The sequence below is a fragment of the Cololabis saira genome, chromosome 17 (genome assembly GCF_033807715.1).
Source record: "Cololabis saira isolate AMF1-May2022 chromosome 17, fColSai1.1, whole genome shotgun sequence".
Lineage (NCBI taxonomy): Eukaryota > Metazoa > Chordata > Actinopteri > Beloniformes > Belonidae > Cololabis > Cololabis saira.
Genome location: NC_084603.1, coordinates 18,628,341 through 18,644,632, shown reverse-complemented (window position 1 = coordinate 18,644,632; position 16,292 = coordinate 18,628,341). Strand labels below are relative to the sequence as shown.

The 16,292-nt window shown below is 35.7% G+C and overlaps 1 protein-coding gene across 4 annotated transcripts in view; it reads right to left on the bottom strand.

Moving 5' to 3' along the window:
* The window catches only part of btaf1 (BTAF1 RNA polymerase II, B-TFIID transcription factor-associated), a 48,597-nt gene extending 41,123 nt beyond the window's left edge, over window positions 1–7,474 (bottom strand). For 3 of the 4 annotated variants that reach the window (XR_009784346.1, XM_061744780.1, XM_061744782.1), the window contains exons 1-5: window positions 7,135–7,474; window positions 3,437–3,560; window positions 3,047–3,161; window positions 1,327–1,470; window positions 248–447 (exon numbers count right to left, since the gene is read on the bottom strand). Coding sequence is in view for 3 of the 4 variants with exons in the window: in XM_061744780.1 (XP_061600764.1) it covers window positions 248–447; window positions 1,327–1,470; window positions 3,047–3,161; window positions 3,437–3,560; window positions 7,135–7,148 (597 nt within the window). In the remaining variant the exon portion in view is untranslated. Of the gene's footprint in view, window positions 1–247; window positions 448–1,326; window positions 1,471–3,046; window positions 3,162–3,436; window positions 3,561–6,007; window positions 6,041–7,134 lie in introns of those variants that run through there. The other variant, XM_061744781.1, reaches the window with a different exon arrangement.
* Window positions 7,475–16,292: the final 8,818 nt, after the last annotated feature.

Here is a 16,292-nt window from a genome sequence, read left to right as displayed (position 1 = left end):
AGATATAATAATATAATAATAATAATAATAATAATAGCAATAATGTAAATCCATAGAGTTATAAAGGGGTAGGAACTAGGAAAAAGTGTAAACTTCTTCCTACTCCTTTTTTTCGAACATAAGTGAATATGAAGATGTAAATGTTTATCTTTTTATATACATGTTCGAAAAAAAAAAAAAAAATAGAACTGAATGCCAGCTGAAATGGTTTTGGGACTCGTGCTGAAATAGAAAAATAAAAACCCACCACGTGGTTGCGGGAGCTGCAGCCGGCTGTGGCTTTGATTCCTGGGCCTTTCAGATTATTTGGTTGACAGGAATAATCTAAATCCTCGTCGTTGAACAGTTCCTCCGTGTCCATTCCAATAGCAGCTCCCATGTCCAGGCCCAGTTTCTTCTGGAGGAGTTTCCTCTGGCGCGCGAGACGTTCCTTCGGGTCCATTTCAGCTAAGAGGAGATGAAAGTAGTAAAGAGGAAACTTTATAGGTGTGGACAAATGGTGGGGATTATTATTGTTGTCATATGAGAAATCTGAGACACCTTTTCCTCACACATAAACCTAACACTCGAGGAAAGTTAATGGAGGCTGGGAAAAATAAAATGTGATAGGCCACAAGTAAAGCAGGCAGATGAAAGTCAACCTCAAACTTAAAATAATGTTTAAAAGTACAAAGGAGAAGTGAAAAGATCACAGGGAAGCAAAAACTACGATGGCCGAGACCCGCCATTGCTGAAAATAAAAGTAACGCTGCAAACAGAAACGAGCGCAGCTGCAAATTAAAGAAACGCCACTGCAAATTTTTTTTTTAAACGACGCCAATAAAAAAGCCACAATGGAAGTGAATTACCGGGGACTATTTTTGCTGATGCACCAGTGTTTTTCACGTGAGAGGAGAAGAAGAAGACGTAGAGGACGCAAGTGAAAAGGAAGAAATAAGAAGAGCAACGAAGAAGAACAACGAACGAGAAAATAAGTGAAAAGGTTAGTGTTCAACGTCGCTACGTGTCATTTTTAATGTGTTAGGCCAAAAACACCGGTGCATCGGCAAAAATAGTCCCCGGTAATTCACTTCCGTTCCGGCTTTTTATTTGCGTCGTTTTTTTATTTTATTTGCAGCGGGGTTTCTTTATATTTTGCAGCATTACTTTTATTTTCAGCAATGGCGGGTCTCAGCCACCGTAAAAATCAGCCTGTGAGAACCCAGAAAATATCAGACAGGACGTTCAAATACAAACCATCACCAAAAAGATTAAATCAAAAACTACAATCGGCAGGAACTTCAGGTTTCCAATGCTGAAAAAGGTGATAAACTTGTGAATACAAACCTGTTTTGTCATCCTGGAGCTCAAACTCGGCCCCAGCAGATCCCAGCAAAGACGCCCCGTGTTTGAGCAGACGGGAGATGTCAAAGTGGTAAAAGGTCAGCCGGTCACAAGACGAGTCCTCTGGAGACAGATCCTCGCAAGACTCTATAGGAAAAAGAGTTTAACGACATTAATGTCAAGACTCTATAAGCAACAGAGTTTCATAACATTAATTTCAAGACTCTAACCAAGAGTTTAATAACATTAATTTCAATTCGACATTCATGCTTCGTGCAGCCCAGGCATCTTTTTCTCTACAGCAAACTAGAAACCTTCTAAATACAGGGATTCGTGCCTTTCACAGATTATTTTAGGTACTGAGCAACAGAAACGTTGTTAAGACATGTTTCTTTCAAATACACTTTGTCTCTGAAGTCTCATTTCATACAAATTGAATGATCTTATGCCATTATTGCACATTTGTGAATGTTTACGCCATCAGCTTGAACCAAAAATACAATTATTGTAAAATAAAAGAAGATTTGAACAGTAATCTCAGTGTACAGAAGAACAAAAGTAATCCCGGGTTAGTATTCAGCATATAGAAATGTCAAAATAAAAACACATTAAGAGTCTTGAAGTTTTGTTTTCTTTAGTCTGTTTAAGAGTCGTCTTATCTTATTGTGTACTTCTTTAAAAAGGAGAAAACCAGCCAATGATCAAGTTAAGTCTAGGACTACAAACCAGCATCATAAATTAAAAGTGGAGTTTTCAAATGTTTTGTGCCACTAAAGAACTCAGCAACGACATCATTTTACAGGCATTAGTGAACCAACTGGTTGAACAGCACTCAGAACTCGACCTAGTTCCACATTCTGTTACCAACACATGCAATAATGCTGCTAAAAAGAGACGCCTCAACAAATAATGTTCCAGACCAGATATCAGTTCCACTCAAAGTGACCAAACTTTATAATTTTTGAAAAGATCCAAGTCTATAAATGATATTCTGGTATGATACCTTCCTGAGTGGCAGCTGGATCAGAGTTATCAGCTCATGAAGTTCAGAAAATTACATTTTAGATGCTTGTTTATAAAACTAAGCTGGTTCCTTATCTCATTATGTCGTGTATTTGCAGAATAAAGACCAGTTTGTGACATTAGCCTATAGTGGCTATAGTTTCATAGGAGCCTAATGATGCTCTTCTAGGCTCACAATGATATAGTATGGGGTATATTATACATTTCCTGAATCCCTATGGTCCTGTGAGTATTCCAGTTTTTGTATTTTGTGTCTGTTGTTCCTAGATGACACAGGGATAGAAGATAGTATATCATTTAGGCGAAAATGGTGTAAAAACGTGTGTTATTTATAGTTTAAAGAGCTGCAGTGAACTCTATGTTGGTCAGAAAGATTCACATCTTAGCTTGAATGAATGTTTAAAATGATACCAAAGACAATACAGTGAAACATTGACAGATTTCCTGTACATGAGTCTAAACCAGGATATGCAGCAGCATCTAAAATGTAATTTTCTGAACTTCATGAGCTGATAACTCTGATCCAGCTGCCACTCAGGAAGGTTTTCATACCAGAATATCATCTATAGACGTGGATCTTTTCAAAAATCATAAGTAAGTTTTGTCACCTTGAGTGGTACTGACAAGTGAAGTTTTAGGCTCTGGCCCCTGGACTAGAAGTTGAAGGCGATTTCACTAGAAAACAGCATTTAATTCCCACCTTGTTCGACCTTGGGTGCTGGTTTCCACTCAGGAATATTCTTCACGATGGCTTCCACGGCTTGGCCCGCTGCAATCCGAGTGTCCCAGTTGGGGCTCCGTAGATACGTCAAAACCTTGATTTACACAAAAAAAAAATTAATAAATTGATCTAGTACCAATACAAAAATATTTATTCCTGTTTTTTGCCCCATTGTAAAACAATAAATATGTCATATTCAGATTATCCTATTAACAAAGTTTCGTTAAAGGTACAAATGTCTGATAAAAGAAATAAGTCGTCCACTGATTCACACTGAAACTGTTCCCTGCACTAAAGAGACAGCTAAATATATCTAAGTGAGACAGTTGATGTAACTGATACTAGAACAAGGATTAAACAGATAAACACCTTGATTAATAGGTTGTTGAGCTCGTGTGGGTGAAGTTTGACGACTTCTCCGAGCTGCTGGGCGGCTGCTTTTCTGGTGACTGGTGTCGTCCCGGTGTCCAGGAGGATAAACAAACGATCAAGTCTGGAAAGGAGGTTACAAAACAAAAAGGAGGTCATATTTACGAATTCAGTGATGAAACAAAACTCAAGCAAAAAAACATTAATGGTTTTGGTGCAACACTCTTTTGGATAAAACTTTAATTAAATTTACATCAAGGTAAGGCTTTCAGGTGAATTCAAAACCTCCCCTGCTACCACAAATATTAATAGTATGGAAACTGAAACCACGTGGACCAAATAACAATTGAGAAAGTTAAGTAGAAACCAACACAATGATGGGAAACTGTTATGACTTCAGTCATTGTTCTGACACTGGCCATGAGAACAAGAACATACGGCAAACTCTTACAATTTCCGTGCTGAAATTTGAACTTCATAAAACTGCCACGAAACAGTGGCAGGGTTTTGGTTTTCCAACATAAATGCATCTCAAGTTATGGCTCCTTTTTACGGTCCATGTGCTGACAAACCAAAGAAGGTTCAACATCAACAGAGGATTGTGACGTCACTCTGAATAATAATAAAAAATACAACACTTTTTATAAACTTGACTTGTTTCTTTTTTACTTTAAAAGGGGACATATTCTGAAAAACAGGTTTTTTCTTGCTTTAACATATATAAAGTGGTCTCTCCTCAGCCTGCCAACTCAGAGAAGGAGGAAAGCAACCAGATTCTGCAGTGTCTGTACAGCCGCCCGGATGAGCCATCCAGTGTGATATGGATCTACGAGCCAATAAGATTCTGCTCCTGTTGTTACGTAACCAAAATGTGATTTACATCGGTTGGCCTCCAAGCGTGAAACCACTAACAACTAACTCCACCGGCCGGAGCTTCCGCCATTTTTCCGTAGCGGTGTATCGCGTCATTCAGGCAGCCAATCAGCACAGAGCCTCATTATCATAGCCCCGCCCACTCAGAATCCTGCATAGATAATGAGGTTAGAGAATGGGAAGATAAAGACATGGCCCAGAGGCTGAATTTCTAATTTATTTAGCAAAAACAATCAAAAGCCAGGACCTGAAGTGGACCAGCCACATTAACTGTCAGGAAGAAGCTCAGCAGAGGTTGTACTTCCTGCGTCAACTCAGGAAGTTTAACCTGCCACAGCAGCTGCTGACCAACTTCTACTGCCATCATCCAGTCTGTTCTCTGCTCTTCCATCACTGTCTGGTTCTGATCGGCCACCAAACTAGACAGAACAGACTGCAGCGGACAATCAGGTCTGCAGAGAGGAGAACTGGGACTAACCTCCCATCTATCCAGGACCTGGACAGGTCCAGGAAACGGGCAGGTAACATCTCTGCAGACCCCTCACACCCAAGACACAGTCTGTCTGAACTCCTCCCCTCTGGACGGAGCTACAGAGCTCTGTAGCTAAAACCTCCAGAATCAGAGACAGTTTCTTCCCCCAAACTGTTGCTCTGATGATGCAGTGATGTTGCTCATCACTCATAGAGTCTCAGAGTAATCAATCACTGTGCAATAATAATAACCTCAATTATATATAACCATGTCTACCTCATACTGCTGCACCTTTCACTTTATATGTTTACATGTTAATAAGAGTTGTCATTTGTCTATTTACTGTACAGTGAGCGAAATAACCGGAGTCAAATTCCCCGTCTTGTTTGAGCTGACCTGATTCTGTTATAGACAGACGGACAGATAGACATAGATAGATAGCTATAGACATATATAGACAGACAGATCAATAGATATACATAGATATACAGACAAACAGATAGACATTTAATTTACATTCTTTCTCCTTTCATTCATTCATTTCTCATTCACAATTTAGGAAAGTTTGTGTTTGTATTAAATTGTTTGTTGTTTTATTTTTGAATGAAATAAAGAATAAATGAATTCTGTCTTGCTTGATTAAGCTAAATTAATTTTATAGATATTTGTATTTTATTCATTTATACATAAAAAAATAAAAGATAAAATACCCCCCCCCCCCCAAAAAAAAAATTATTGCTTTTTATTGTTTTGTTTTTTTTAAACCTTTTCATAGTAAGTAAATTTCTCCTCTGGGGGATTAATACAGTTTATTCTATTCTATTGCATACATTTTTTTGTGTATAAATGTTTGGCTGAATGGCTGTATGTCCTAAATCTCTAAAATGCTCAAAAAAATTAAAAATAAAATAAAAATAATAAATCAAAAAACAAAAAACTCTGGAAGTGTTGTTTGTTTACATGCCCAAAAATTAAATAAAAATAAACACAAAAAAAAGGTTCAACATCAACACAGGACCGTGACGTCACGCAATAATAATCCAGAGAAAAGTGACGTCACTCTCAATAATTAAAAAAAAGAAAAAAAAACACTTTTTACAAACTTGACCCATTTCTTTTTTTTTTAGGATAAGTAACGTAATCCTCACTTTCGTTTCTTTAGCCTCTCTTTCCAAAATAAAGCTGGCAGTTGTGAACAGCAGTGTTCAGTAAAGTCCAGTCCTTACCTCGATACAGCCATGGCTTCACTACTAAATAAACTCCCCAGTCATTCATTCAAGACGCCACCTTTTTAAGATTGAGCCTGAAACTCCCACACATTTGTTTTATCACTGCTCACTCTCATCTGCGTTTTGGACTGATTTTGAGAATTGTATACATTGATGATGTATAAAATGATTTCAATTTTATACATTCTTCGTGTGTATTTTGTAAAATTGTTGAGAGTGTGTATGTAGATTTCTCCTCTGGGGGATTAATAGTTTATTCTATTGCATAAGTTTTTTTGTGTATAAATGTTTGGCTGAATGTCTGTATGTTCTAAATCTCTAAGATGCTCAATAAAAAAAAAAAATATATATATATATATATATATATATATATATATATATATAAGCATGCGTGTACAAATATATAGAAATATTCAACTATGTGTATGTATAGGTATGCGTGTGAGTATAATTACAGTATATAATAAAATAATAATAATACTGTTGTTTAGCACTGTGTGAGAGTGTTTATAAATATGGGTTAAATTATTATTGAATGGGGGTAGGATTAAATAAATTTACACTTCTTCCTACTCCTTTTTTGCACATGTAAATTAAGACAAAGTGTTAAAGGATGACATTCTTTGTTTTGTTGTTTTGTTTTATTAACTTCTCTTCAAGTGTTGTTTTTTACATGTACAAAAATAAAAGCTAAATTAATTTTATAGATATTTTTGTTTTATTAATTTATACATATATCATTTTATATTGTATACTGTATTGCACACGTTTTTGTGTGTTGCATAAGTTTTTTGTGTATACATTTTTGGCTGAATGTCTGTATGTTCTAAATCTCTAAAATGCTAAATAAAAATAAATAAAATAAAAACCAAAAAAAAAAAAGGTTTAACATCAACATCAACAGAAAACCGTGACGTCACGCAATAATAATCCAGAGAAAAGTGACGTCACTCTCAATAATTACAAAAAAAAAAAAACACTTTTTACAAACTTTACCAGTTTCTCTTTTTTAGGATAAGTAATGTAATCCCCACTTTCGTTTCTTTAGCCTCTCTTGTCAAAATAAAGGTGGCAGTTGTTAGCAGCAGAGCAGCTGTAAGTGTTCAGTAAAGTCCAGTCCTTACCTCGATACAGCCATGGCTTCACTACTAAATAAACTCCCCGGTCATTCATTCAAGACTGTGTCAGCGGTTCAGATCCGTCTCTTTCAGCTGTTTTAAACATGAACAGGTCGGATCTGCAGCTACAGTTCCAGGCCTGACACGCCGTCTGCCCTAACCCCGACAAAAGCCCTCAAAGTGGCTCCTAACGCGCTCCTCCGGGCCAATCACGGCCAGATTAAAGTAAAGTAAGCACCGGTTCACCCCTCTGAACTTGTGGCGGATAAATATTTCAACCTCAAAAGGATTAAACGGGTATTTTGTTGCGCGCTGAGGGCGACCCAGAAGACTGTTTTTATACGAGCAGCCATCTTGCATTTATTCCTTCCCCCGTGGAAGCTGGGCGCTGATTGGCTGCCGGCTTTTCCGGGCAGCCAATCAGAAACGAGCAGAAGTCCCGGTTAGGGGGAAAAAAAAGAAAGGTGGAAAATAATATTTTTAATTTTGAAAAAAATAAACAACCCAACAATATTGGCTTATTGGTCATAGGTTTTAGTGAAGCAGTTTAGTTATGCTGCAGTGGAAAAATAAAACTGAACCTAAAGTAGGGGTTCATGCCGGTGTTCTGTCAATTTCTGCTACCTGCCACTTTGTGGTTCTGCGCATGCGCACAAACGATTTTCAAAGTTTGATTGCCACGCTAAATTGATAATATGGGATGTTGTTGAGTATTTGATCCTTCAAAATACACTACCCATTATCAACAATAATGGCTTATTGGTCATAGGTTTTAGTGAAGCTGCAGTGGAGAAAGAAAGAAAAGAAAGAAAACTGAACATAAAGTAGGGGTTTCCGTTTTATGACGGTGTTCTGTCAATTTCTGCTACCTGCCGAGAAATGCTACTTTGTGGTTCTGCGCATGCGCACTCCATTTTCAAAGTTTGATTGCCACGCTAAATTGATAATATGGGATGTTGAGTATTTGATCCTTCAAAAATACACTACCCATGACATGAATCGCATTACACTTTGTGAACATTATACGATAAAGAGGGGGAAAAAAACAATTCTAGCGCTTTATTTGATAGTCATTCAGTCATTCGCCTTTAGTTAGCCAGGGCAGGTCAATAAAACACATTCTTATTTACAATAACGGTCTGGCAAGCGACACGGACCACTTGGAGGAAAAGGAAGTGGTTTTAGGGAGTAAAACACAGTAAAATTGTAGCTCTACAAAGGTAGAAAACCATTAAGGAGCATTTTTTGGCAAAGCAGCAGAAATTGGCAGAACACCGGTGTTCTGCCAATCCTTGCTACCTGCCGAGAAATGCTACATTGAGGTTCTGCGCATGCACAGTCGATTTTTTCAAAGTTTGATTCCCACGCCAATCAGAACGCACATTAAAAGAAGAAAAAGAAGAAAAAGAAAAAAGAGTGGCATATATCCAACTAATCCACATTTACAAAATAAAGTACAAAGTAATCTAGATTAGTAGATATCAGTGACGGCTGTTTTGGCCTAGAAACTACCGTATTATTTTACCCCTCTTTCTTGCCGTCCTTCCGTATTATTATTTTCCCGTAAATGTCCCGTTTTATAATATTATAATTTTTAAAAAAAGCATTCCTGTGTCTCTCCAAACTAAATTGTCACTAACCTCGCGAGAACTGCCACCTGCTGTAGCCAGTTCTCGCGAGATTAGTGAAATTAGCGAGAACGGGAACAAACTCGAAACAACAGATCAGAGATGGATGGATGAAACGAGTCTGAAACATTAATAAATTAATTAATATAATACATCCATGGTCTGAAAGCATAGAAACTGATTTTAAATTATTTTGGAAGGATGTGTTGTTTGGTGTTTTTCACCATGTAACGATTAGAACAAAGCCAAAAGAAACATTTATTATTCATTTGTTGATTATCCTTGCAAAATTCCACATCCACAAATCCAAATTCTTAAACAAAAAACCCTCTTTTTTTACTTTTCAGTGTGAATTAAATCAGTATCTGGACTCTATTAAGTTTTCTACAAATTCAAAAGCAATCAAAACCATAAATGTATGTAAATGTTTTGGCTTTCTGTTATAATTTCATCCCCCCTGGCTGGTTATAATGTGTTGTGCTTTTTGTTTTGTTTTTATTTGATTTCTACTCTTTATATGTTATAATTCAACTTGAAATTGCATAATGTGAAGATTTGTAATCATTGTACTTTTTGCAAATGTTAAATGGAAAAAAATTAAAAAAAGGATGAAACGAGATAGAAGACATTTCTGCCAAAAAAGCGAAGACTTTGTGTAAATATCTGTAAAAATGGGAAACTAAACTTACTTTCCTAAAGAGGAGCAGGATGGAGACACAGAAACATGTGTCTGTGTCATCAGTCATAATACCAGAGAGCCACATGAGTGAAAATGACAAATTAAAAGAAGATGTAAATGTTTCACTTGAAGACAATCAATGTGTATATAAACTGAAAATATAAAAAATAAATAAGTGTGCTTTAATTCCCCTTTGTGTTTTCATTTAGGCTCTATTATAGGAATTACATACACATGAATGTCCACAGCATTTCAGTGTCAACAAAGGTCGGCGTATCAGATTCTGAGCACATAATTGTAGTTTTTAAGTGGTTGACAGGTAGTTATTTTAGTTTTCTCTTTAATCTGTCTTAAAATGTAATACTGGACCTCGGTTGGGCTGGTGGGACGACGGATCGCGGAAAATGTCCCTTATTTTCTACTTTCTATCAAGTACTAAGTAACTGTTGAGTAACGTCTGATTTATTTTTTTAACACAACCATTCAAACAGACAAAAGTACAAAATAATCATCTTCAGGCAAATTAAATCAATAAAATAATAAAATTAATTAAAATTAATAAAAAATGAAAAATAGCTTAAATTAAAATAAGCTTAAAGTAAATTCAAGTACTTTAATAAATAATAAAATAACAGAATAAAAAAAATAAATTAAGCACAAGTAGCACAAGTCAAGCCTTTCAATCAATCAATCAATCAAATTTTATTTATATAGCACCTTTCGTCCAGGTACATGAAATACAAGGTGCTTTGACATTTTGATTGAAAAATAAGCATAATAAACAAATAAAAACTGGGAGACCAAAAAGATAAAAACTGGGAGACCAATGCACCCTGACATACAATATAAAATATATAAAATTTATAAAAAGATAAAGGTTCAAGGATTAAGGCTAAAAAAAAAAAATCAGTCCACAACAATAAAAATAATAAAAACATTATAAGAGATAGATAAATAAATAAAACAGATACCTTTAAAAAAATTTAAACGGAATAAAACTAAAACTATAAAATGTGATGCTACATAAAAGCCAGACCAAAGAGATGAGTTTTTAATCTATGTTTAAAAATGTCCATATTTCCAGCTCCTCTCAGATCCTCCAGCTGTTCCACAGTTTTGGAGCATCGTGGTTAAAAGCAGCATCACCAAATCTTTTAGTTCTACTCTGTGGAACAGCTAGAAAAGAAGAGCCAGAGGATCTGAGGGGCCTTCCTGGTTCATAGAATAAAAACATTTCTGAAATATACTTTGTACTTTTCTTTTTTAACCAGGCAGAACTAGAACAAACATGAACTCATAGAAACTCTGTGTGTGTTTGAGTCTGTGTAAATGTGACAAAACATGCAAAAACAAACATTTTTCCCAAAGAATCACCCAGTGATGTCATGAGATTGACCCGTACGTGGATAAAAGGGATAAAAGAAAAGTAACAGCTCAACGTAGCCTAATGTAGCGGAGTAAGAGGAACAGTTTCTTCTTCACAAATCTACTCAAGTAAAAGTAAAAAGTATAGTGATTCAAAACTACTCCTAAAAGTACAACATTTCCCAAAACTTACTCAAGTAAATGTAATGGAGTAAATGTAACTCGTTACTACCACCTCTGGTTATTTTTAAATCCAAAACATCTGTTATGAATCTGAAGAATCACTTGATCGTATGTTTCTATTGTGTCCTGTCTCACAAACTTTTTGACGTGAAATTAGAAATTGTCTATCTTTAAAAATGAACGACGTCCCAAAATTAGAAATCTCAATTATTATTTTTTACAAAGATACAATTAACAAATCACTCATGGTTAATGTCATTTTTCTACTGGCTAAGTATCATATACACGGAGAAAAATGAAGCCTTCCTTCCAATGTTTTTTAAATGATTTCAAATGTTTTTTTGTCTCTATAAAAAAAAATTAAGTCAAATAACTGCAAAAAAATGATTAACTGATATATGAAAGTATCTTTTATTTTAATCTCTTTCTGAAATGTCGATGCTATTTGCCTTAAAATGCCTTACTGTTTTTGTTATTAATTATATTTATGTTTACCTTATTGTTTGTGCGTATGTCTCTTGTTCATGATACCTCCCAAAATATGTTCTATTTTCTTATATTGTACTGTATTTCCTCCATACGCAGTTTTTATAAATGTCCGTTTTTGTTTATAAATTGTGTTCAATACAATTTTATTTTTAAATCTCTCCTTCAACATGTCACACGCATTGTAGGCTCTAGCATCACTCTGCTTTATCTGTACTGTATATATGTATATCTACATGTTAGTAACAAATAAATACATACATTAAAAACATATATATATATATTTTTTTTAAATGTATGTGTGCTTGTTTAAATACAGTGCCTTATGTCACATAAACCACCATCAACTAATGTGTTAAAGACATGGTAAGAAATGTATTGAGATTGAATATTGACTGAATATTCTGAATATTATGAATATTTTTCTGTATTTTTTTTATATGATATTTTTACAGCATTCACTGAAGTTGCTTTCACTTTAAGTCCTGAGCTGACCATGGTGCTGAAAGGATTATTTTTAGTTTCACATGAGTCTTACAGGACATTACATCGTCTTTGGTTTAACACTGGACACAATCTGTCATATAACTGAGTTAAAACTGACAAATAATTGTGATTCAGCGAAAGATTAATCAAGTCAGTAAAGGTTAATCAAATTAAAACCTGCCACCTTATTAGGCACACCATGTGTACCCAATAAAGTGACCTGGAAGTGTATTTAATGGGAAATGCTTAGTTCTTTAGACAATTTGATGAAAAAGGTTTTGTAAACTACAGATTTGGATTTTCTCTCTTATATCACTGGAATTGTGAATTTGAAAGGATTTTAACACATGGCGAGCATCATGTCTGCATTCAGAACTTTGCTCATGAAACATTCTTATGCAAGTGTCGTCTCTGTTTTTCTGAAGAGGCTGAGTTGAAGGCTCAGGTTGTTTAGTGGAAACAGAGACTCTTTCCTTTTTCCTCTTTCTTTAATGAGCCCTGTTATTGAGGCCGCTGAGATTATGAAGGTTTACCTCCACTTTTTGTCCAAATAAACTGGGATAGGCTCCAGCAGATTTCCGTGACCTTGAATAGAAGGAAATGTTTATAGAGAATGGCTGCCTGGATGAAGTGATATATTCATATTTTATCATTGCGACTATGGTTTTTGTATATTGCATATTTATTGTATATTTCCATGTATTTATATTCATATTTCTGTTCCACAGTGGTGGACCTGGAAGAAATCAACTTTCCCTCTTTGGGGATTATGCTTTTATTTCTGACTCTGATAATGAGAGAAATGCAGTTTGGAGTTCTATAGTGTGGCAACTGAGGTTTAGATGGCAGTGAATCCTATTTTATATCTTTTGAAATCAATTTTATTTATGACACTGACAGTAATTTTAACGCAAGGTTTCAGATTGATTGCAATTTGTATTGATAGAAACCTAATAAGTCATTACCAATAAGTCAAGAACAGACATTATTTGGTCATCTGCAGGCACCAAAGATATTAAAAAACTTCAAATTGCACAGAACAAAGCAGCTAGGATTGCTTTAAATTGTTCACTGCATGCAAATATCTTAAAAATGCATCAGCATGTATCATGGCCGTTGGTGGTGGACAGATTAAAATTAAGTCTCCTTACTTTCATGAGGAATTTGATTAATAGTAAAAAACCACAATATTTCGCAGATCAGATAGTGTTCACTATAAAATGTCAACCAACCAGAAATATCCAACCAGACAATCATGTTATGATAATTTACTGGCACCTAAGCCAAGAACAAACTTTTTAAAACACACTGTTATTACAGAGCTATCACAGGATGGAACATCAAAAATATTACATCAAAATACAGTTTTAAAAAGGTAGCAAAAGACTATTTACATAAAATTCAATGAGAAAGAAATATATCATAAATAAATTACAGAATTTACAGAATAAATTCCTGTAATAAATTATAGCACTATAATTTATTACAGGAATTTATTTGTGGGTTATACTTCGTGGTTTTGTAATGACTGTATGATGCATTCTTTGTACCAATAATGTATTTTAGACAGAAAGTTTGCTGTTTTTTGACCTGTAACAGCGATAAATGTGTGTATGTTTGGACAATGTTCTTTTAAACTGTATTGGGGATCCCAGGAAGAATAGCTGATGTCGCGACATCAGCTTATGGGGATCCTATAAATAAACATATAAATAAACAAATAAATACATTATATGTTAGGGTATAGTTATTATTCTGTCATATCTATATACTGTAGCAGGTACGCCGTATTAAGATGGTGAGAAATGTCCTGAACATCGACGCCTGGAATCCTCATCCTCCTCTCAACTCAGTTCTGGTGAAAGTGATCAAATTAGAAATCAGGTGTCAGCGTCATGTAGGCGAAGTGACACATTGTTCCTTCGCAGATTTATATCAGAAACACACTGTGCAAGAAGGCTGAACTGTTTCACTCACTTCCATAATTTAGTGGCACTGTAGAATCAGCACGCAGATGAAAGGAGGTTTTAAAATAATCAAAGCTTCAGGACCAAGATTTGTGGAAATGACAACAGTTGTGTTTTTTAATCTTGTATTTCTGATTTTCTGCACAAATAGCAGCATTCCTCTCCACCTTTCCCCTTATTTCATAATCTCTGGTTTCCATCTTACTCTTTCTTCTGCATCTTCATCTGTCACAGAAACACAACTCTACCACGTCCACAAATCTCTTCTTTGCTCTTCGTTATTACATTTTTTATTTGCAAAATAGACAGACAGCTTATACATGTTGCTCTACCATTTGTAAACATATTAAGTCTCATCATCTAGGCCAGGGGTCGGCAACCCAAAATGTTTTAGAGCCATATTGGATCAAAAACCCAAAAAACGAATATGTCTGGAGCCGCAAAAAATGAAAAGTCTTGTATAAGCCTTAGAATGAAGACAACACATGCTGCATGTATCTATATTACGGTAGTTATAACTCGGGGAAGTTTTTTTTTCATGATGCACTTCGAGAAAGTCGAAATGTCGAGAAAAAATTCCCACGGCAACCCACTGCTCTAGAGCCGTGGGTTGCCGACCCCTGATCTAGGCATATAAGAAAAGGAAAAAAAATTAAAAGAAAGAAAAGAAAAAGAAAAGGGAAAGAAGGGAGAAGGAAAAAATAAATAAATAAAATTTACCTACAATTTAAATAACAGGCATCCTTGCAAAAACATTTACATTCTCCCGCCACTCCTATCCAGGTATATATATACCTAAGTTACTGTAATAGGCAACTGTCAACTCCCATAAAGAGGGAAAACGATAGTGATGGTTAAAGAATAACCATAACAGTTATTATAATAGAATATTTATCTGCCCCATGTTCCCCATCTTTCATCTCTGTTTTCTCCCTCAAACATCATCTCTCCTCTTTGGTCTTAGCCGTTATCTTTCCACTTGGCAGCTCCATCTTCCTCATTTCCTACCGCTCTCTGTCCTCAGATCTCAGGTTCAAGGTCAAAGTGGGATTTATTTATACGTTTAAAACAACAGAGCCTTTTCCCCGTCCATGTTCTTTTCCATTAACCAGCAGTCGTGTCCAGTTCCGTATCCTGTTGGTTAACAATGGTGTTGTCCAGGCAGGGCCGACCGTCCATATGGAAATCAGTTCTGCATATTTGCTTTAGACAGATTTACATCACAGTCCCTGAGAAAACCCTCCCGGAGAAAACCCTCCCGGAGAAAACCCTCCCCGTTTACGACGGCTTAGGACCATATATATATATATATATATATATATATATATATATATATATATATATATATATATATATATACACACTCCACTACCAGGTATTCTATTCTACAGACAAAGCCCCTTCAAACTTCCCTCCGTGCCAGACGTCTCATGGTCCACGTGTTCATCTTCAGATGGAAGTAGAACAGCAACACGCCTAACGTGCAGATATTTGAGAACATAATCAGTTTAAACTGAACTTAAAGGCCTCAGAGCAGCAGTAAGTAGTTCTGTGTGTTTGAGGCAAAGCTCCTTTTCACTGAGACGTAACAACCATCAGTATTTACTCCTCTGTCCTGGAGGATTAAGATCTTTACGGTACGCAGCTTTACACTGGACCTGCAGAACCCGTCGCCCCAATACTAGTACTAGTATTAGTACTAGTATTAGTACTAGTATTAGTACTAGGATTAGTACTAGGATTAGTACTAGTACTCTTTTCAAGATTACAGATGCAGTGGATTTCAACCATTTTAAAAGGATGTGTGTTATGTAAAAAAGAGGATCTGCACACTTGGATCAATGCAAGTATCTTTAATAAACCAACCAAGCTTTCGGTCAGAAGACCTTCATCAGGGTAATAGTCAGCACATGAGTTCCATGAACAATCTTATGTGGTTCATCAAGGCAATCAGCAGCACCTGCTGCACCACTCCCACCAAGATGGGAGATGTAGTTCAGAAGCAGGAAATGTAGTCCTCTCTACAAAGCAATAGAGTACAAGTAAAAGAAACATTGCACAAGAACCATATGCTGACAAGAACAACTAGACAAAAGAGAAAAAGACTAAACCATAGAGAAAGAAAAAGAAAAAAATATATATATACACATGCCACTCAATAAAGGGTGAAGACATTGCATAAACATCAGGCAAATCTTCATAAAATGCAGTGCCCTTAGCCCTACCATAATAGGTCCACGACAGATCTACACAAATCCATATTATAACAAAACACTCATGTCAAACTCAACATTTAGGCCCTTAGGGTAAAGAGAGTCCAATGTGTGTATCCAAAAGAGCTTCAACATAATATTCTGTCAATGTCACCTC